At 44.9% G+C, this 22969-nt stretch overlaps 1 protein-coding gene across 2 annotated transcripts in view; it reads left to right on the plus strand.

The window, feature by feature from the left end:
- Positions 1–22969, plus strand: part of CDS2 (CDP-diacylglycerol synthase 2) — a 50129-nt gene that overhangs the window by 9457 nt on the left and 17703 nt on the right. For both annotated transcript variants that reach the window (XM_045004960.1, XM_045004961.1), the window contains exons 2-5: positions 17605–17747; positions 19665–19761; positions 20970–21067; positions 22016–22155. In XM_045004960.1, coding sequence (XP_044860895.1) covers positions 17605–17747; positions 19665–19761; positions 20970–21067; positions 22016–22155 — 478 coding nt within the window. The remainder of the gene's footprint in view (positions 1–17604; positions 17748–19664; positions 19762–20969; positions 21068–22015; positions 22156–22969) is intronic.

Here is a 22969-nt window from a genome sequence, read left to right on the forward strand (position 1 = left end):
TCTGTTTGCTATCCCTTACAATCACTTAAAATCTATGTTTTGTAGTTAATAAACTTGTTTTTGCTTTATCTAAACCGGTGCGTGTGAGTGAAATGGATGGGAAATTGTAGCTGAAGGAGCAAAGGCTGTTGCGTATTCCTCTCCACATTGAGGGGGAGACGAACTGGACAATAAATTCATACTGGTTGGGGTTTGGACCAGGGCAGGACGGTAGCCCTCTGGGATCCCAGGCTGGGAAGCTGGTGGTAATTTTGGCTGTAGCCCCTCTATTGTTGGTTCACATGCAGTGGCTTGTCAGAGAGCCTGCATGTAACTGCAGCTGGGTGTGTCCCTACCTGTGTGTATGCTGGTGAAAGTGTAAGGGTATGGCTACACTTGAGAGTTGCAGCGCTGGGAGTTACAGCGCTGGTCGTACAGCTGTGTAGGGAAAGCGCTGGTGTGTGGCCACACTCACAGCTACCAGCGCTGCAGTGTGGCCACATTTGCAGCATTTGCAGTGCTGTTGGGAGTGATTCATTATGGGCAGCTATCCCAGCATTCAAGTGGCAGCAACGTGCTTTTTCAAAAGAGGGGGGTGGGGTGCAGTGTGACAGGGACCAGGGGAGAAAGAGAGAGTGGATTTTTGGAGCCGACACTGTGTATCAGCTCCCTGCCTTGCAAAATCAGAAAATTTTCCCGACCCCTCATTTACTCTTAACTGCAAACAGCCTGCAGACCAGATAAGCAGCTGCTCCAACGGACTCCCTTTCTCACCCCTGCCCCCGCTGTTTCTCTCGTCAAGCAAAGTCATCCCCCTGCCTGCCTCATTCACAGCAAGGTAGTGGGTTTATCTCATTTGATTGTTCAGTCAGTTACAGATTGATCACGGCAAACAGGAGCTGTTTGTTTGTTTTAGATAAGCAGCTCCCGGAGCCCCAAGTTCACAACAAAACAAAGAGAGGCAGCATAACAAAACAAAGAGAGTAATTTATTAAAAGCATTCTGGGATATCTCCTAATACCCTGGAGGCCAATAACAGCGCTGGTGTGTGGCCACACTTTACGAGCAGCGCTGTAGCACCAGCGCTGCAATGGTTATACCCCAAGCAGACCCAGGTGTACAGCCAGCACTGCAGCCAGGGAGTTGCAGCGCTGGATGTGCCCTGCAGATGTGGACAGTTACTAATTGCAGTGCTGGAAAGCCTCCACCAGCGCTGCAACTCTCAAGTGTAGCCATACCCTAAGACAGGGAGCGTGTCTGCAGCTTGTCACAGCAGTACAGTGTGTGTGGGAGGCCAGGCTGGTGGGTCGGTGGTATCCCAGTTCCAGGTGGCACCCCCGGGGGAACCCATCACACCCTCCCCACCACACACCCGAAACTTTACCCAAGAATTCCTAAAGTATATGGGGAGCACAAATCCACCTTTGTGTGAAATTTTGTGCTTATAAAATTATGAGCTGAAGTGAGAGAGAATGGCCGTTTTTAAAATCTGAGTTTATGCATGTACATAGAGATGTGATGGTAGAAGCTGAGATTTAGTACTGAGCAAAGTGCATGTACAGTAAAAATCAGAACAATGTTCAGAATTCATTCATTGTGTAACCACCTGATTCTTGGTCACACACAGCAGAGTGTCCCAATAAAGCCTTCCTTCACGTTTCATGAAGCTTTTTATACCCACAACAGTCAAGGTGAAAGAAGAAATCACCCTCTTGCTCTGTTTATTGACCCTACAATGAGTGGTTTTCAACCTGTGGTCCACAGATCTGCAGACTGTCTAAGATTTCCAAAGGGGTCCGCACCTCAGTTCAAAATTTTTTAGGGGTTCGCAAATGAAAAAAAGTTGAAAACCACTGCTATACATACAAGCCCCTTCGTTTTCAGTTTAAACCTATTTTTACCGAAAAATGCCTGAGTTTTACAAAATATTCTTTTTTCTGATTTTCACCCTACTTTTGTATCATTCAAATATATAAAAATAACTTTTTATTAGGAAAATACAACACATTGCGTGCGATATATGTATTACAGTAATACATTAGTCTGTGTGTATCTGCAAAGAGGCCTGTGGAACTAAGACTATGTGTTAGTCTACAAGATACACACAATAAACAGACACGCATGCAAGCTCTGAAGTGCCTGCGCCTCTGAAAGTACTGATGAATATCATGCCCGCCATGTACCCATTCAAGCTGTTAGCAGATAACGGTTTAAAGATTTGACCCACTAAAATGGGAAGAAAACAAATCTGTATCCAAATGCATTTCAGAATACAAGCAAGTATTTGAAAGTTTTAAAAAACAAAAACAGGAGAAAAGGATGAAGTTGAGTGTATGTGCTGCAAATGGTGTGGCCCAATTATTAAATAGAACTACAGTTGAACCCTGTTATGTCGCCGGCCTAGGGGTTTGCCAAAAATAGTCCAGATAACCGATGATCGAAATAAACCCCTATCCACCCCACCACCCCTGAACTCCCCTGCCCTCTCTCCAACACCCCCTCCCTGCCCCCTTACCGCGGTGCCTGCACGTGGCGGGCGGCGAAGCGGGGACCGGCGAAGCGGGGCCGGGCGGACGGGCGGGCGGCGAAGCAGGGACCGGCGAAGCGGGGCCGGGCGGGCGGCGAAGCGGGGACCGGCGAAGCGGGGCCGGGCGGGCGGGTACGCGGGGAACCGCGGGGCTGGGGAGCCTGGGCTAGGGCAGGAGTCGCGTGGCCGGGGAGGGATGCGGCAGGAGCCGGGCAGGGCCGCCGCCGGAGTTACAGTCGAACCCATTTATCTCGACCTCGGTTAGTGGCAAAAGCTCTTCTGTGCTCCAGATATTAGGGTTCGGCGAGATTAAAGAATCGACATAACCGATGAGAAACCGGTAAGACAAAGAGGGAGTTTGGCAGTTCCACTACTAAAACGTCGACTTAATAGGGTTGGCAAGTTAACCGAGGTCGAGTTAAATGGGTTCGACTGTATTACTCTATAAATATTTACAAGTCTACGACAGCAAACTGTTTTTTCAGATGAAAAGTTTTATTGGGGGATTAGAGGATGTATTGTTTTCTTAAACTCAGAGGGGCCATTGTGTTTTTGAGTTCTGTTTTAGTTCTGCAGCAAACCACATTGATGGATGGAATTCAGAACATTAATCTACTGAATACTCCCCTCTCCCCTGTCTTTCCATCCACCAAAATAAACCCCCGATTATTTACCCAGAAAAAATATTTTTTTGCACTGATTTTCACCTGTTTTTGTTGTTCTGGTAATAAACACTGATAAATTTCTGGGAAAAATTAAATAAAATAAAAATGGAAAACAAAGTACAAACATGTAGAACCTACTTCACCCAGGAATCTGAACCCAGCTCTTCCCCATCCTTTTCTATTCTGGGACAGCCAAGAGCTCAGTTTAAAGCATGTTAATTTAAAGGGAAATGCATCCAAAAGGGAGACAAAAACAAGTAGCTTCATTTTAAATGTCATATATAGAAGAGCACAATATATACACCTACATTCCACCCACTTATTTCCTTTCAGTGGAAAATGGCTTTCTTTCCCACACTGCTGCACAGCGTTGGTGTGTGCTTATAGAGCAGTTTAACACCTAGACGTGGCATTGCCCACTGCTGGTATCGGTGAAGCATTGTGGGAATCTTTGGGATGAATGTCACTACAGAAGTGACAGATATTGTCTCATTACTCAAGGGAGAAACTTTCTCTGCTGTTGAAGGTGCTTCATTCCTGGGCTCAGACGGTTGAATTTCAGCAAGCTGAAGAGAGAGACCTAGAAGTGATGAACAATTAACATGCAATGAAAAGAAAGCTACAGGATCTGGCCCCTCAGAGGTTGAGGTAGTCATCACTGATTCTCAAGTCGGCTGGAAGAAAAGCCAGACCTGTGAAGTCACACAAGAAGCAATTAGATATAGACCATACAACTAACTCTCCATCCACCCCACAGAGCCAGACTGAGTTGACAGGCAGTTAAAGTTTCCCCACGCAGGTATCCTCACCAATCTGGCACTTAATGAAGCCTGTAAGGTTATTTATTGAAAAATAAAGTAAAATGGGAGAATTGTCAGACATTTATTGACACAGGCATTTCCCATGTGTTCCAGTTCAGTGAGCATCCAGGAATTAGGACATGTGTATAAACGGAGAGCAGCTGTATGTAACATCATAAAAACGCATGCTGACTGGAGTATTACTGTCCCCCCCGCTACCTTTGTGTCAAACACAATCAAATTTAGCAAGTCAGTAGGATCTGATCAGAGATGTGTGCAGTCTGCATTCAGCCCAGCAACAGCCAGATAAAAACTTGATATTGGTGTCAGCGAGTGTGATTCATTCAGAACAACATATCCTGGTGACTCACTCAGTCAGCACAGCATGATGTTTAGCTGTGAGGATGGATGTGTCCCCCCACCCCCCCGCTCAAAAAAAATCCTATTTGGAGTTGGTTTATTCCAAGAGGGTTAATGTACTGGGCTCAGAGTCTTTTGCAAAAGCCTTATTGCATTGTGTATTACAACATACAGTGGTTGAAAGATTCTGTCATCTTAGCACTGGCCTAATATTTAGCTTTGTTTGAAAAAAACATTTATTAGACCGTATTGTAAAGAGTCCTTATGGGACCCATTTTTCAGATTGCTTCTTTTTGCTAGAGCACCGTTTAGCACCGACACCTATCTGGCGTGCTTTGTCATTGTTGCATCGATCCCTGGAGATACACGTACACAGAGGAAATTGAGTATCCTAAATAGCTATATGCATTAGTGGTGAGAGAGGGGTGGGCTTAGCATATGCGCAACATGCCTCGGATGGCATGTGACCAGGATTCATCACGGCATTTGTTCCGCTGGTCGCATCATTCGCTTCCCCGTCTTGGGCCAGGTACTGACGGGGAATGCGACATGAACGCTGATCCATGCCCCCCTGTCAGAGGGGTAATCATGCTTTATATTCCTAGCACTCAAATATAAATTTTTTATTAAAGCTAATGTTACAATAATTATATAATACATAGGTTGAAAAAAGAGTCTCTGTACATCTGGGTATAGTGCTTAGATTATCCACAAATACAAAGTTTGTTTTTAAAAATTCCGTGATGCATAGAGTACATAATCAGCAATAACCCAAATTTGAGGTGAATAGATTTAACAATACAGTTTAGATATTAGAATCCGAATACTCCGGTACATCACTCATGAAAAGTTGTACAGAGATTTGGTTGTGGAAAGCAATATATATCAGTGGAGAGTGTCCCTCAGTAATTAAGAACTAGGTAGGTTGTCCACTTAGAAAATACAATCCATGAGGAAGGTATTTCAGTTACTTTCCTGACTGCGCACAGTGATGGGTTCTCCAGGAATACTGACGACATAGACAGTGCTTCAGAGCACATGCTGATCAACACTGTGGTCAGGATGGAATTCCTCTGCTAGGTCCCAAAGCATGCAGCACTGCACACCTAGTGAGTAGCATTATCGGGTGGCAATTTGACATTCCTGGACCACCCAGTTATTGACTACAGCCAGAGGCAGGAAGCTGGGTTTGATGGAATAGTATTGATCAAGTCACGTTTTCCTGAGGGGCTGTAGATGGGCAGACTCACCCCTGCGGCGCCTCCTGCTGGTGACTTCTGGGAATTAGCTCGATTCAGCTCTGGAGCGTCCTCTGCAGGCTGGTGATCCACCTGTCCTCTGGCCCCCGTGTCCCTCCCTGGACCCGGTGCCCTTTTACATGGGGTGCTGCCCTTTGGCAGTAACCCCTTTCTCTCAGGGTCTCCCCTCCTGAGGGAACCCTCACCCTCTATCCCCACCTTGCCTCAGTATATGGCTACTGCCACTGCCAGTCATTGTCTAGCCCCACGCCCTGGGGCAGACTGCAGTATCAGCCACTCATCCCAGGCAAGGTTGGGTTTGGGCCTGCTGCCTTGGCCTGCCCCTGGGCTGCCCTCTGCAACCGCCAGTACCTATTAGCCCAATGCTAGGCCGCAGCCTGGGGCTTTCCAGGCTGGAGCTCCCCAGCTCCTCAGCCTTTCCCCAGCCCTGCTCCACTCAGGTACCTTGCGTCAAGCTCCCTGCAGCCAGGCCCATCTCCCCCTACAAGGGAGGGGCGGGGAGGGGAGAGAGAGAGACAGACAGACCCCGACTGCTTTGGCTTCTGGCTCACAGCCTCTTATAGGGGCCAACTGGACCTGATTGGTGCATGGCCACAGCTGAGCCTACTTTCCCCAATCAGCCCAGGCTTCTTGCCCCAGCCTAAAGGCTGCTTTCTCCAGCCACAGCCCCTTCCCAGGGCTGTTTTTAACCCCTTCAGGGCAGGAGCAGGGGTCCACCCTGCTACAGGGGCAAATCTCCATCTGGAACCAGAAGGAAATGGGAGCAGGTGTGTAAGGGTTTGTTTACACTACCCGTGGCTGTCCCATGCCAGCTGACTCGGGCTAAGGGGCTATTTAATTACGGAGTAGACATTCAGGCTCAGGCTGGAGCCTGGGCTTGAGGACCAAGTAGGAAATCCATAATCATTATCGGACTACCTGAAAGTAATTAGAGCTCTATTTTTGCAAGCACTTTAGCATCTGGTGTGACATTACCTCAAGAACATGATTGTGGGATTACATCTTTACTGTTTTCTTGCTGGAAGTCCAATTTGCTGAAATTAGGGGAATGAGCCTCCCCAGTCTGTCCCAAACCCAGAGCTAAACAAGCACCTCCTCCCACATTTCACTGGTCCCACATACACTGAGCTGTTTAATGTCCATGGAGTTGGGCTGCATTTTTCTCTCTCACCAACGCAGAAGTCAGTGGAGAAATGCTCCTAGGCTCAGGTTCCCAACACACAGCCAAGAAGGAGTACAGTGGAAGAGTGCTGTTCTCTTCACCATGAAGCAGATCGTGGTCCCAGAAGTACCGAGAGCAGTTTGATTCCCTCCCCCCCACCCCTCCCAAAGAACATTGCTACATTGCTGACTCTTCCCCATCCTCTACATTTAGTCTCATTGTCAGACCTTCAGCAGGGTAGATTTTTCACCCTTTACTTAATTAGTTGCCTCAATTTCTGGAAGATGTTGCACACAAGCAGATCGAGCAGCTGGGAAGAAGCAATTTCTGAACATAGATCCAGGAGAGCAGCTAAGGATCTGGTACTGTATCTGGTGTGCCAATTTTGTTCCATTTCTCCCTACATTTAAATCCCTCCTAAGACCCATTTCATCTGCAAGACTAACAAAGGGGAGCACAGCTCTTGTAGTAGCTATAAATTGGTTCCCTAAAAGAAAGGGAGTGTAAGTAGGTGGAGTGTAGGTACCTGAGTTGACAGTTGGCTAGGGCACAGTGGCTAACGCTGCTTAAGAAAAGTGCTTTGGGATAATTAATGACCGCAATTGGTCAAGATCCAAGTTTTGCATTTCATTTGACTAATTACTTTGGCCTTGATTCTGCAAGTCCTTCCACATGCGAGTTGCTGCCTGCACACCAGTAGTGTAAGCTGGGGCCTTACTGAGTTGTTCCCAGTTCTTTAGTTGTCAGTTCTATTGACCCAAAGCCCGATTCTTTTTTTAGCAATAGTTAGTATTTTCTGTCTCTGCTTCTTGCTTGATTCTTGCAAAAAGAATAAATGTCTCTTTCCATTTAGACGAGGTGAGTGCACACATAAAAGGATTTCTTGAACTAATACAAATCCAACACTGTTAATTGCTTGGGTCGGTTTCCCCAGTTGGTGGTGAAGTTTTTGGCATAGAAATACTGCCACTTGTTTCCATGACAACTGGGATCATGTCACAGATACTCAGGCAAATAGCTGATGCTCAGTGTCCATGTGGGAAAAGGCTGGGCTAAACGTGCATGAGTATTTAGTGATGCTTACGTGAGGAGTCCAAAAAGCCACAATAAAAGAAGATGGTATTTGTTTTACCGTTACTAATTGGTTTTACTTATTCCAGAACCCGTGTCCAATATCCTGGTTTATAACATGTACTGGTACAAACTGTGGTCTCAGAAAGGCCGGCAAGAACTAATAGTTCAACCTGGAAAACAGAAGAGCAGGGCTCTTCAACCAAGAGACGATGCTAATAAGAGGGGACGGGATAGGAAGATGTAAAATAACACGGGATCAGGAAAGATGGTTTGTGTGCTGCTATGTATCCTTTTTGCTAATGCAACACTAAGGGATGAGGCAGAGGCAGCCCATTAAATTGAAAAACGCATTCTAGAAAGGAGATTGTAAACTCTCTGTGGCGAGGACAGTCTTCTTGTTCTGTTTGTACAGTGCCTAGCACTGTCAGGCCCTGATCCATGACAGGGGCTCCTAGGTGCTACCCCAATAAAAAGTGATTGGTAATTTTACACAACCCACTTAACCTGTGGAACTTATTGCCTATTGACTATCTTTCACTAGCCAAGGATTTACTTGAAAAATAGCTATCAGTGGATGTTTGTTATACCTCTACCCCATTATAACACCGTCGTGGGGAGCCAAAAATCCCTACCGTGTTATAGCTGAAACCCCATTATATTGGGGTAGCGGCGGCAGGGCTCCAGCGATGATTTAAAGGGCCCGGGGCTCCCCACAGCAGCCAGAGCCCCGGATCCTTTAAAGTGCCAGCAAGCCCCGCTGCTACCATGCTATACGCGAACCCATGTTATATCGGGTCGCATTATAGCGGGGTAGAGGTGTATTAGATGAATACAACAAGTGTTTAGTTCTCAGCCGCTACAGTACAGTTCAAGGCTCTTGTTCTCCCTTGCTGTTTATAAACTCGTTCTTTTACTTGCTATAGTAGTATTGAGGTTATGAGTTTAGTAAAGTTCAGACAGGTTAGAGACGTTTATATGGCAAGGAACATCTACAGTTGGATGTAATAAGATTAATAGATTCCAAGGCTAGAAGGGACCATTATGATCGTCTAGTCTGACCTCCTGTATGACACAGGTCATAGAACTTCCCCAAAATAATTCCTAGAGATAAAAATATAAGTGGTATAACCCCTTATCCTTCATGGGTTAGGAAGAAACTTCCTTTGTGTGTAGGGTTATCTCGGAAGCTTGTAAGTATTAGACACAGTTGGATTAGATGGACCTGTGTATCTGTGATTCGACAGAATTACTTCCAAGAGAACTGATCAGTACCTGACTTGTATTCTGAAAAGGGATCGCTCAGACTAATGGCTTTGTATAAAAGAAAACAGGTCGTTACATAACAGACTCAGCTGGTCGCACTTGTTGCTGGATGAGGTCATGTTCCTGAAATTTTTCAAAGTCCGCATAACTTTATAATCCCTATTTGTGATTCCCCAAGAGAAAGTAAGAACGCCCGATTGCTGCATTGAACTGCCTGCTCTCCCCACCCTCCACAACGCTTCCTGGAGGCTAGTAGGGATGGTAGGGAATTATTTGCCAAAATGTTTTTCCACTGGAAGATGCTAACTTGTTGACACAAACTTTTTGCAGAAACATATCTGTTTTGACAGTTTTCACTGGGCAGGATTCTCCGATCCAGGATGGAATTTCTGCTGAGAAAGACACTCACCCCAGAATAACCAATAGCCTAGAGGTTAAGGCACTCACTTGGGATGTCCAAAGCCCTGCTCTGAATCAGGTTAAGTAGGCACTTGTACAAGGGTTTTCTACATCCCAGGTGAGTGCCCTAACCTATGGACTACTGACTCGTCTGGAGTGGGTCTCATGCTTTTTTCATGAAAAATTTGGAACGAAAACCTTTTGAACGTGGAAGGAAAACAAATGATGAAACGGCTTGTTTTGGTTTTTTGTGAAACAGAATTCTTGTTTTCCGGCCAGCCCTCGTGGCCGGGTGCCTCTTTGCCTTCCCCTAAAGAATTTGGAATTGGTCTCTGCTGGTGGCAGGAGACCAGGCTTTTTTTAGATCAGTGACCTAATCCATCATGGTCAATCATGTGTTGCTATACAGACGTAACACTGCATACATACTCCCCTCTAGTAGTCTTGCTAGAACGTTGAATGAAGTTAAAGGGACACTTTTTTTCTCCCCAGACCCAATGAATGGCCTGATGGCCTGTATACTCTAATGCCACTTTTTCTCCACTCTGGTCATGCAAAGGAACCTTAAATATGTGTAGATATAACTTACTCCCATTGCCATTTATGTAAAGTGTCTGTACTTGGGCTGTGAGTGGTTTAAAAAAAATCTAAATGTGGTTCTTTCACACCTTTGTTGTCTGACAAGTGTATTTCCCCATCCCCTTCTGTATCCTCAAAAATATTTTTTAAACTTGCAGAGCTTGACTTGTTTCAAACAAGGAGTCCTATCTTTGTGGGCACAATTACATCCTTACTCTTTATCATCATCAAATTTGTTCATCCTTTATCTTCCATCTGCAAGGAATTGGGGGCTCATTTTGTTACAGGGGCTTGAAATTATGCCTATAAAGAGGAGTAAAGGTTTTTTGGAGATGTGTAAATTTCAAATAAAGCCAGAACTGTTGCACTTTTTAATGACTAGCTTTTCTGTTAAAGATAAGAGAATTGGTTACAGTGCAGTTTATATTCTTAAATAGAGAGTTGACAAACAAAAAGGGTTAAGGGGAAAAAAGGGGTGTGTGTGTGTGAGAGTGAGAGAGAGAGAGAGAGAGAGAGAGAGAGAAAAGAGTGTTTGCAGTGCAGGGACTAGAAACAGGTTTCCTGGTATCTGATGTGGTACATGCAACTATTTTTTGTATGACTGAGCCTTTTCATACAGAAACTCAGTGTTATGTGAGGCAATATCATGTGTGCAACATGGTTCAAGATCTGCTGCTAACGCATCATTGATGTAATAAAATCTAGACTTAGGAGCAGTTAGAGGGAACCTTGCAGCTCCGCTGGACTGATGTATTGATGCCGTCTGCTCATGGTCCTTATTGCCCCTAGAATGACCTGACTTCCAGGCTTGGTTTCAGGTTTAGAGTGGGCTATTTGAATTCTTACCTAGCTCCTATAGCACCCGGATCTGTCTTGTGTGAGAGATGGAGCAGAGCAGTCTCTGTAAACGCCTGACTGGTGTCTGCTTAGCAGCAGGAGGACGCCATGGCTGGGAAAAGATCAGACTAACAGTTTTCTGGTGCTAGCCTGAGATCAGAGGATCATAGTATGGGCTGCAAAGACTCCTGTCTGGCTTTGCTCCTGGGAGAGCTCTCTACACAGCTCCAATTTTAGAAATGTTTTCTTTGTGTGACCTCCCTCCCTCCCCACCCCCACACACTTTGTTTTACTTTTCAAAAAGGGCTTTGTGGAAGGAACTCAAAATATGAAAATGAAGGGAGGAGACTTATTTTTGAGTGGCTTCTCTGGAAGGTGGCTTAACCTGCTACAAGCTCTTTGTTTTTTGGATCTTCGCGATCAGCTGTTTGAAGTGCAGGGAGGAGGCTTGGTGTAGGCTCTCATTCAGGAAGGAATACAGTCAATTGCTGGAAAAGGGGATGAGGAGTCTGGGGTACTGGGTATTGTTCCTGACTTTGACTCACTACATGACATGAGGGCAAATCTCTTAGCTTCTCTAGGCTTCAGTATCTGCAACCACAAAAAGGAGATAAGACACCCACAGGGGATGTTTTAGAATAAAAAAACTCATCTTTGCGGAAGAGCAAAGTGTTATAATCCCCATTTTGTTGATCTTCCACAGTTGAAGAAATGTTTTCACAGAGGCGATCATGTCAATTACAGGCCAGTGAGCTTAACTGTGCAAACTGATTGAAACCGTAGTAAAAAACTAAAACAATAAGACACAATAGAGGCCTATAAAATCCTGAATGGTGTGGAAAAAGTGAATAGGGAAGTGTTATTTCCCACGATACAAAAGCCAGGGGTCACCAGGTGAAATAAATAAGCATCACTTTTAATACAAACAAGAGGAAATACTTTTTCATACAATGCACAGTTAACCTGTGGAACTCATTGCTATGGCATGTTGTGAAGGCCGAAAGCATAAATAGGTTCAAAGAAGAACTGGATAAGTTCACGGTGGATAGGTCCATCAGTGGCTATTTGCCAAGATGGTCAGATGCAACCCCATGCTCGGTGCAAACCCTAAATCTCTGGTGACCGGAATCTTGGAGGGGAAGACAAGGGGGGATCACTCCAACTGCCCTGTTATGTACACTGCCCGTGAAGCCTGGATACTGGCCAGTGCTGGGGACAGGAAACTGGGCTGGAAGGACCGCTGCTCTGACCCCGTAGTGCAGTTCTTATGTCCTTATGTAAAGGAACCAGTGAATGCAGAGAGTGATTTTGCTCTAGTGGAGTTGAATAGAAGGCTACTTGGAGCATCAGTAGCCCAGAGCGATTCTCAGGGGAGCAGCTGGGGAACGAGGGATCTGACAGATGCAGAGAATGTAGCTTGAGTGGGGAGGTTGAAATAGTATTTTTAGGCCTCAGACTTAGCATATAGGCCAAATCCTTCAAGCCTCACTCTCCCAAGTAGTTACAGTGAAGCCAGTGAGGCATTAAATGTTAAAGTCCCTAGCTAAGTTCAGAGTCCATTACACTAGGTTGTGTACCTCCCACTCTAAAGAGACAAGACCAAGGGCAGGAGAGGAGGAGAAGAATCTCAGAAATGTAGGGCTGGAAGGGACCTCGAGGTATATCGTCCCTGCTTTACAGATAGGGAACAAGCTCAGTGAGATTAAGTGCCGTGCACAAAGATTCAAGAAGGTTGGCTCATCTAGGAATTGAAAACCCAGGTCTCCCGAATCCCAGTCCAGTGCCTCAAGCGCAAGAGCAGCACGCTTCTTGAAAGAAGAGCAAGGAGGATCTGGCTCATGATCTTTTAAAACATGAATACACGCTAGGAAACAAAAGATCCCGAGACAGAAGTGTCAGGTGCTGTTTTCACATCTTGAATTGCTTCCATGAGCCTGTTGGATGATAGTCTGTCTTGCAAGCATAAACAAAGGGTACAAAGGGTATTAGTCTCCCTTAAATCTCTTGTGATTCCAAGCTCTAACAGATAACTTTCTTTAGTAATAAACACAGGTAAAGCCAACACTTTTACAGAATGCCTTCTGAGGGTGCCCAAATTGAATGCTTTTTGGGATTCCCCCCCCAGCGGTGTTGAGTTTATGCTGACATCAATAGGAATTGCACTTATTACCTGAGACGTAGGTGGCCAGATTTTTTTTTTAATTCGGTCACCTAAAAATCAACGCTTACAATCACAGGCCAGAATCGATGGGCATATCTTTCTACCTGCCATTCCTCTGTGTCTGTATCATTTATCATCATCTGTGCTATGTGCAGGTTGTTTTGCCTGTTGTGACCAACCAGTTTTATGCAAGATGTATTAATATCTGATGATTATCCTTTACCAAACTGTCTAAGGATCTGTCTGCTTTGTTTGCTGCATGTCAAAAAAGTAATTGCAACACAGGAGGTTGTTACCATGGAAATTCCACAGCTGGATTAAGCAGACCAGACCACAGCACATCATTCACCGGCTAAACAGCAAGTTATTTAGCACCCTGGTCAGCTGCTTTAAACCAATGTTTTGCTGAGGGATGGTTGCAATTTACATAAGGTATAAAAATAGTGGAAAATTACTGAGTCTTTTACCACCCTAACCCATGTTATTAAGCACTATAATGTCCTATATAATCCCAGCTCTGTTTCAGAGAGGAATTAGCATGGGAGCAGTGCTGCTCTGACACTGTGGCTTTAAAAAGAAAACCTAATTTATGTTGTCTGTCAGCTTGACTGGTGACTTTCCCAGCAGGGAAAATTCTTTTCTTCCAGTGCCTGTCAGGATCAAATGGAACAGTCAACACACACTGCAGAAATTATTCCTAATTTAGCAGTGTACCTTCAGTGTTCCTATCAGTTCAGGGTTCTGTTGGCTGCCTTTTTTGTACTCTTCTGGTAAGATCTTAGAACCAGGGGTGATCGACATCTTGAAAAGTCAGGCCTGAGTGTGCATATAATAAATTATTGCTCCTGAAAGGTGCTCCAGACTAAGTGCTTTGTCCACAGGCAGAATACCTTCCCGTTCCCACAGGCTACGTTGCCCTCCCATGTCCTAATCCTGTCTCGGAGGGAACACTCTGATTTATTGGTGTCAGCCAGAGATGGTTGTGTGGGGGAATAGAGGGCAAGATCTAGGTGGAGAATTCTGTGGAAATCTCCCATGCTGAGAACAGGAAAATGCAGAATGACCACAATCTCATATCCTGTTTTAAATAACCATCCGCCAGTCTGGGTGGGAGTTGAACCTATACTCTCGAGACTGAAGATGACATTGCCTGAGCCATCCAGTCTGCCCCGTCTCTCTCCCTCCCTCCCGACCCAGACCCAGAAAATAAAGCATAAAAGAGTTACTTTGCACGTCTGTGGTGCCGTTTCTCATAGTCTCTGAGCACTTTTGCAAACATTAAACCTCACCACCCTCTCCGAAGCACTTGAGAATTATTTCACCCACTTTGCAAATGGGTGAAAACTGAAGCTCCTCGGGGCCACGTCTCCTGCTTTAACCACAAAATGTTCAGTCCTTCAGTGCCCAGCCTGCACGCACAGGCTCCGTGTTAGAGGTGGCTGTGCAGAGTGCACAATAAATAAAATACTGTAGGATTTTACAAGTTAATATGTTTGACCTCTCTAGATTGGTGCTATTCATCTCAACCTGATGCGCGTAGGTACAGTAGCGGGTGCAGCGTGGGAAGAACACATACCACCTGGAGTGAAGTAGGCAAAGTGCCATCCTAAGTTTCAGGACTCATGAGTATCCATGTGGAAAAGACCATTCTTCTGGTTTAATGCATCTGTGCACTTCCATCACTGGCACAAGAACAAAGCCGCCTATTGCTATAAGGGGCACAGAGATGAGTTATCTTGCGATTCCCCAAATATTGCCATATAGAGTTATAAAGCAGCACTTTCCCAGAGGCTACATGGGCACTATACTTGAGCTACGGTGAAACGATTTGGGGGGGGGCCTGTGATCTCTTTCCAGAGGCCTTCTCTCAAATAAGGATAACTTGGTCAGCCTAATTAGTGGGGGAAGGATTCAACGCAAGTCCAGGTTTAGCATCCTTTCCCTGCATGCCCAAAGCATGCTCAGTCCACCTGCTTTTTAGCTAGTGACATCACAGCATGTGATGTTCTAGAACAATTTGGATGCAGTAGAACTTCAGAGGTTGTTCGTAATTCTGAACAAAACGTTCTGGTGGTTCTTTCAAAAGTTTACAACTGAACATTGACTTAATACAGCATTGAAACTTTACTATGCAGAAGAAAAATGCTGCTTTTAACCATGTCAATTTAAATGAAACAAGCACAGTTTCCTTACCACGTCAAATCCTTTTTTAAACTTCCCCCTTTTTTTAGTAGTTTACATTTAAGAGTACTGTACTGTGTTTGCTTTTTTCTTTGCTGCTGCCTGATTGCATACTTCTGGTTCAAAATGAGGGGTGTGGTTGACTGCTCAGTTCATAACTCTGGTGTTCATAACTCTGAAGTTCTATTGTACTTGAAGGCATGTATCTGATATAAGATTATTGATTGTAGTACAGTCACTCCTGGAAGCCTAGAGGAGCCAGCGGACTTTACATAGGATAAATAAAAACAAATATAAAATGTTTAACTTTTTTTTTTTTCTGAATGCAACCCAAAACCTGTCCTGTAGGGTATTCAGCACATAAATCCAGATTTATTTCAAGTTCCTATTTGCTTTTGCTATTCATTTTAGAATAAAGTCCAGAAGCAAGAACAATAAACCCTCCCTCCCCCCAAGACTGGCTCTGAGCAAATTCCGTGTGGTATATAGTACAACAGGGAGGTTTGGGGGGTGTGGCTTTGTTCTGATTCCATAGGTCACTCACCCCAGGAAATGATGTCGGTATGTCCCCCCCATGGCAACGGATGGAAGTGGCTAAAAATACTGCTCTGACAGCCTGGTTGTCCTTGTCTGTAGGAATCTGGCTTGCGGCCATTGCTACCTGATGTCTTAGGGCCAATATCCTCCCCTGCTTTCAGGGAGAGTGAACAAGGATCTTGCTTTTGTTCCTGCGGGATTTTATTAAACCAGATACACTTAAATGTATGTTGGCCCGACCTCTAGTTTACTGGGGAGTTTCTCCCGGACCAGCTCTAGATGCTGTCTCCTCTAGCAGAGCACTGGAACGTTGCAGGAGCCCAGGGAGATTAAGTTTGACAAAGCTGACAGCATTTGCTGACTTAGTTCCCTCTCTGCACTTCCTGAAAACACACTTCTGTTTGGGAGGTTTAAAATTAGCACATGTTGGGCTCTGGGTGCTGACTTGAGACTTGGGCATGACTCACCACTCGACACGGAAGTGTGGATGTTATAGGTAAGGGTAAGATTTTGTCATGTGTGGTGGGTTGTTTTTTTAGTAGAAGTCAGGGACAGGTCACAGGCAATAAACAAAAATTCCCAGAAGCCATGACCTGTCTCTGACTTTTACTAAAAATAACTGACCAAATAAGGAGGTTGGGTCCAGCACCCACCACTGCTGTGGCTCTGGGGTCCCCCTTGCTGCCCATGGCAGCCAGGAGCTGCAGGCGCCCCCTGCTGAAGCAGAAAATGTCATGGAGGTCTCTCGTAGTCATGATTCTGTGACCTCCGTGACATAATCTTAGCCATAATTCTAGGCACACGCCGCACAGTAGGGAATGTAGAGTACTAAACTGAGCTGCTAACGGTCACTTGCAGAAGGCAAAAATCTTTCTCTTTGCTGCTGTTTGATGTATAAAGGACTGAAGAGAAGCAGTGTGGCCTAGTGAGCAGGTGCTGGACTAGGAGTCAGAATGCCCGCCAGAATTCTGTTCCTGGTTCTGCCGTTTGTGCAAATCTCCTTTAGTCTTTGTTTCCCCTCCCACCTAGTCCATCTTGACTGTTTTGGTAATAAGCTCTTGGGGATGTGGACTGTTTCTTACTGTGTGTTTGTACAGCACCTAGCTTAGTGGGGCTCTGCTCTTAGCTGGGTGTTGCACTAATACAGATTGGGTGGTGTCTTGGGTACATGTCCTGGATATTGGGTTGCTGCAGTGGCTTAAAGGGGCAGTTAGGTTTAAATGATGAGACATTCTTCCTTATGGACATTGGGTTTTTCCTGCTTGGTGTTTTGGGGGTTTCTTTGGCATTAATTTTAGTGCACGAGTTAAACCATTGTTTTCTGTACATTTCTATGCAATCTCCAAAAGCACAAGTTTTCCCCATCTTTCTGGAGACCTTTCACTCTAATTCTGTGAGTTACTGCTTACTCAGAGACCCACCTGGGGTTCCCAGACACGTCTTGACAAACCCATGTACCCGTTACCTCTGGTGCATTGTTCAGGCTTTAGAACAACTACAAAGCACCTTTGGTGATACAAAAAAGGACCCCTTCTCTTTGAAGTTCATAGTAAAATCTCCATTGGCTTCAGTTGCAGGTGGTTCTGCCCCATAGGTTCTATCACTTAAGTGTTTGGCTCACAAACAAGAACAGGGTCAATGAAGTAAGCCAGTTTGTGCCCAGAATATCTTGCCGTCTTTTCCTTTTAGCTACAGGCTGTGCTGAGAGGAAATAAAGAGTGGAATAAGGTGGACTGACTTGATCTAGTGCATTTTAAAATTAAGATCAAAAGAACGAGCACCGGTATCTGATACAACTGTTTGCCTGTGTTTGTCCTGCAGGAGTCTGAGTCAGAAAACAAGCTGGATGGAGAGACCGCATCGGACAGTGAAAGCAAATCAGAGTTCGGAGGGGCCCCTCCTGCACCTACATCAGATGACACTCCCGAGGTCTTAAACAGGGCCCTCTCCAACCTATCTTCAAGGTAGCATTAAATAAAACTTCTCCATTGCTCCTGGGGCTCCTAGCAAATTGATGCACTTTCCCTTTTTACTAATGAAGGTGGATTTGCTTTAAATCACTAGTCGGAAGACTCAATTTAATCACAGATTTCTACATAAAAGTGCATTCTTGTTGATTGTTATAACCTTAGTACATATTCTTCACAACTCCGGGATAGATATAGGTTTTTGTTTTTTTTAAAAGGTACACACAAAACATTTTAAAACAGTGGTTTATTTTGAAAACTTTTCAGATTAGTTTTACAGCTGTATCAGAAAATGATTGATTGTTTGGTTATTTCATTTACCAAAGGTAATTGAAGCAGATATTCATGAAGTCATTGGGAGGTGAACTATCTCCAATTCAACAGTTAATCATTAATATTTGGAGGATTTTCTTGCCATGCTGTATTAGGAGGAAAACATCACCAGACAGACATTTAAATTGTTTTATTTAACTAAAACAACAACGTTAAGTATTCTGGATTTTTTTTCTTCAACAGCAAACATTTTAACAAAACAAGCATATGTCCCCTCGCTTCTCACATTTATCTCAAGACTTCTTGTCTTTGTCCAGATCTATTCCGCCCCCAACAATCTTCTAGTCATTGAACTATTTGAAACTTTGCACTTTTAGAGAGAGGTAAGGGATTGACTCTGTACACAAATGTGCAGAGGGACAATAGGGTTGAGGTCTGTTGTTTCTCACTTCTATATATATATTTATTTATTTAAAACATTTTTGCTGTTAACAAGCATGTTACCTCTGGAGACAAATCCACAGTTTGAGAACTGCAAAACTAAGCATCTCTGATGGTATCTTCTAGATTGAGCGCTGAGTCCCATTAGGTAGATAGAAAGATGAACCTAAGTAATCTAGACAGAAGCCTGTGGAACCCCATAAGATTGGGTCCCTAATCCATGAACTATTGGAACTCATTTATAAAAATGTTCTTAAACATTTCATGAATATATTGTCTCATACTATAGAATTAGAATTTATAATCCCTATTCTATGATGAGATATCTTTGAGCTATAATATATCTTATCTAAAACTAACTTTAGTTTTTTCCTCAAAAAGCATTTTATCAAAAAAATCTGATTTAAATAAAAAAATTATTTTATTTTTTTTATTTTTACTAACCACTGTTTAACCAACCTAGGCAGTATGTTCTATTCTATCAGTAGATGATGACAGGAGCAACACAGCTCATAGGTAACTGACCCCTCTGTAGGGACTGGCTTGGCTTAAATTGCTGTATTCTGTTCCTGCTCTCAGCCTGCGGAGAGAGCTTTGGGGCTGGCTGAGCGAGTTTGGTGTTGAGCTTGCTTTTCTTTGGCAGAATTGTGGTACGGTCCTTTTATTTCAGCAGATTTAGAGAGTGATCATTGAGAAGTTTCTTTGCAGCATGGCCTAGTGGACTGAGGGGTACTGGATGTTGGGGCTCCTGAGTTTGAACCTCAGTTCTGCCATTCCTTTGTGATCTGGGGCAACTCTGTCTCCATTTCTATGTCTGTAAAATGGGCATAGTACTCCTGCAAAACTAATTCAGACTAGGCAAGGCCCTGTAACTGTCTATTCCTATTTACTCCCTGCCACCTTCATCTGTCATTTTCTCACCCAAACGACTTCTGTGCTGTCCCCCAGCATGGAACTCCCTTCTTGAGTTTACCCACACGGCCGCGGTGTGACCCTTTCTGCATTCCTCTCTGCAGCAGAGCTGGGTTAATGGAACGGCATGACATTCTCACCACCCCCGAGCTAAGGATACGCCGCTGTTTCCTGCCTCCGCCTTTCACCAGGAGGCTGTGCGGAAGAGATAATAAGTGCATCTCTCGCTGCTTTCCTGCTAGATAGGCCCTTTGCCTAACGTTCACCTTTTCTCTTCCTGTGATCTAGATGGAAGAACTGGTGGGTCAGAGGGATCCTCACTCTGGCAATGATTGCGTTCTTCTTCATCATCATCTACCTGGGACCCATGGTTTTAATGATGATTGTAAGTGCTGTTTCAAAACCCTTCGTTAAATGGACCGTTATGGGAGAATGGCTGTCAGGGACGTAGATGGCTGAGAAAGTTAATGGATACACAGAGCCTTTTGCCTCAAGGTTCCCAGCACTAACCTGGTCCTGTTTGGTCATGACCAAAAGCTGCCTAATTGCTGTTCTGCTCAGTGATCTGCAGGGAATAAGGTTCCTCGTCACAATTACTATTTAATTGGTGCCGCCTTGGTGGAATCCTCCTGTTTCCCTTATTGCTATCACAGCCCAGGTGCATGGGTGGAGAGCTGAATCTGGTTGAGTGTTTGTCTGCCATTGAGCACTCTGTGTGTATAATATGTGCTTGGGATGGGGCTTTATCTCAGGATTGAGTCTGTTTAGAGCTGATACAGATCCAGGATTTTCAGCTCAGGCTGTAGAGGTGCGTGCTTTTAGATCCAGAGATTCCAGGTCCAATCCCTGCTGTGGGAAACCCATCCGGCAGCCTCGTTGCATTTGTTAAGACTGTACCAACTACAATCTGGCTGTATCCCTGCTGTGCATGTTTCCTTATCATGGAATATCAGGGTTGGAAGGGACCTTAGGAGGTCACCTAGTCCAACCCCCTGCTCAAAGCAGGACCAATCCCCAACTGGCTCCCTCAACGGGGGTTATTGAACTCATAACCCTGGGTTTAGCAGGCCAGTGCTCAAACCACTGAGCTATCCCTCCCCCCCATGGTGGTCTTGAAGTGCCAGTCCTCTCGAGTGCATGGGATGAACAGTGATTTTTGTTACAGTGCCAGTGAAGGAGGGATTGTCTCCCCAGAACTGACCCGAACTCATGATAGAAAAACCAATGTTCGAAGTGCTAACATAACTTAAAATGAGGCTGTGAGCTCTTGGAGTGGGCCAACCCACAGCTACGGAGGGAGTAGGGCTAGGAATGTGTTTTGCCTGGCAGGGAAAGCTGCTAGCTCTAGGTGTAAGCAGGTTGAGCAAGTGAACAATTTCTCAGCCTACGAGAAGTCCCCTTATGTCAGCTTTAGGAGTGTGGGGGGGTAGGGGAGGTCACTTGCAAGACAATAGAAGAATTCTTCTTGTGGCTCCTGTAAGGGTTAGTCTAAAGCTCCCACTTTTTACATGCACTTAGCATCCCATTGCAGATTATCTGGTCCTGGTTTAGTTTATCTGTGAATGATGGTGCTTCTTAATGTTTGTTTTTTAGGTGATGTGTGTCCAGATCAAGTGTTTCCAGGAGATTATCACGATTGGCTACAATGTGTATCGCTCATATGAGCTGCCCTGGTTCAGGACCCTCAGTTGGTAAGCAGCGCGACTGCTGCGGTCTTCATTAGTCAAGGAGCACAATATGATCCTTCTCGATGTGCATAATGCCTTTCATCTAGAGTGCTTCTGACTCACTTGACGCCTCATTGATGCGCAGCCAGTGTAATAATTTATACACTTTGTTCCATTGCTTGTCTGATGAGAGCGAGGTCTGAAGCTCCCGATCTGTGCCGGGCGGTGGTGTTGAATGCTGTTACCGAGCGAAGCGATGAGTAAACATTTGACTTGTGGTTCCAGTTGCATTGCTCAGGCCTAAGGATGTAGGGAGCCATTTGGGATATTTACTTATTGAAATGTATTTGTGTGATTGGGATGAAACTGTACTGGCTGCACCCAGCGTCTGATGGCGTGCCACAGTGAAGGAAGGGGGCACTGCCTGTAGTAGCTAGGAACCTGCAGAAGACTGTTAAGCAGTGCCAACTAAAGGCAAAAGCTTCCCAAGTACCATAACACTAAACAAAAATTGAACAGGGCTGTTGACGTGTTCCCATAACATAGGGGTTGGGTGTCAGCCAAGTATTTGCATTTAATGGAGCCGTAGCTTCTACATGAAGATGTAATGTTTTGATTAGAAGAAATGTGGGGCTTGATTTTTTTTTTTATTCCCCCCCCCCCCCACACACACACACTTGCAGTAAGGTTCCTTCACACTGCCTGGGCACCTTAGTGCAAGTGAGAATCAGGCCCTGACCCTCTACTCCTGTCCACCCCCACAGTGTGAGTGAATTTTCTGCAGACTTTCAAATAAAAATCACCATTATTCTGCCGCCCAGTATGTGAACCTTCAGGCGTCTCCTCCCCTGCATGCAGTGTAGATAGTGGAAGCTGATAACCTCTTAAGTGTACTAGTCCAATGATCTACTGGTTAATCATGTCCCATTCCCATGTAGGTTCCTATTAAAGGGAATGCTACTCTGTCCACAGGTACTTTCTGCTGTGTGTAAACTACTTTTTCTACGGCGAGACGGTAACGGATTACTTTTTCACCCTGGTCCAGCGAGAGGAGCCCTTGAGAATTCTCAGCAAATACCATCGCTTCATTTCCTTTGCCCTCTACTTAACAGGTAATTTTATTTGGTTCCGCCAGTTAAATTTTTCTCATTGCTGTTTTTGAGCAGAGGTTACGTTATCAGCCTCTTGAAATGCAACTTTTTTTTTTTCCTTTCTGTAGGCAGGTAGGGCTCCAATGTCCCCAGTGGATTTGCTCTGCCTTACGTATAAAATACGAGTGCAGGGAAGGATGGTCCAGTGGTTAGAGTTCCAACCCAGGGCTTGTGTGATCCATGTTCAGTTCCCTGCTTGACCTTGCACAAATCACTTAACCACCCCGTGCCTCCGTTCCCTGCCAATAGAACAGGGATAATAGCAATTGCCTACCTAACAGCTTGTGAGGTGCTCAGTTACTGTGTATCTAAGATGGCCTTGTCGTGAAAGACAGCCTACAAAATAGAAAGTAATTGGGTTTGAGAGCAGCAGTGTTGTCGCTTCCTCAGTTTTTTTTCTTGCCTGATTTGCTGGGGGAAAGACACGTCCTCCTTTCCTTGCTGAGGATTGTCCTTCCATCCCAGAAACAGTGTCTGGTTTAGGTAGGATGTTGGTGTAAGTACTTGACTCTCTCCAGAGACTCGGTTTAAATGAACTTGATACTCGCTTTTGATCTTTCCTCTCCTCCTTTCGTTTTGCCTCCCCTAGTCTCCAGTCCTGGCGTGCTCACACTTCGTGAATGCAGCGCTAGTAGGGAAAGGTGCCTGACTCAGAGCCCTGGAGCAATATTCCTCTTTCTGTAGACCTGTGACGTGCAGCCTTATTCCAGGCTTCCTTCACACTTCTAGGCCAAATGTGACTCACCCCTGCCCTGAAATGAGCCAGAAGTGAAGC

The sequence above is a fragment of the Mauremys mutica genome, chromosome 2, assembly GCF_020497125.1.
Source record: "Mauremys mutica isolate MM-2020 ecotype Southern chromosome 2, ASM2049712v1, whole genome shotgun sequence".
In the NCBI taxonomy this organism is placed as follows: Eukaryota; Metazoa; Chordata; order Testudines; family Geoemydidae; genus Mauremys; species Mauremys mutica.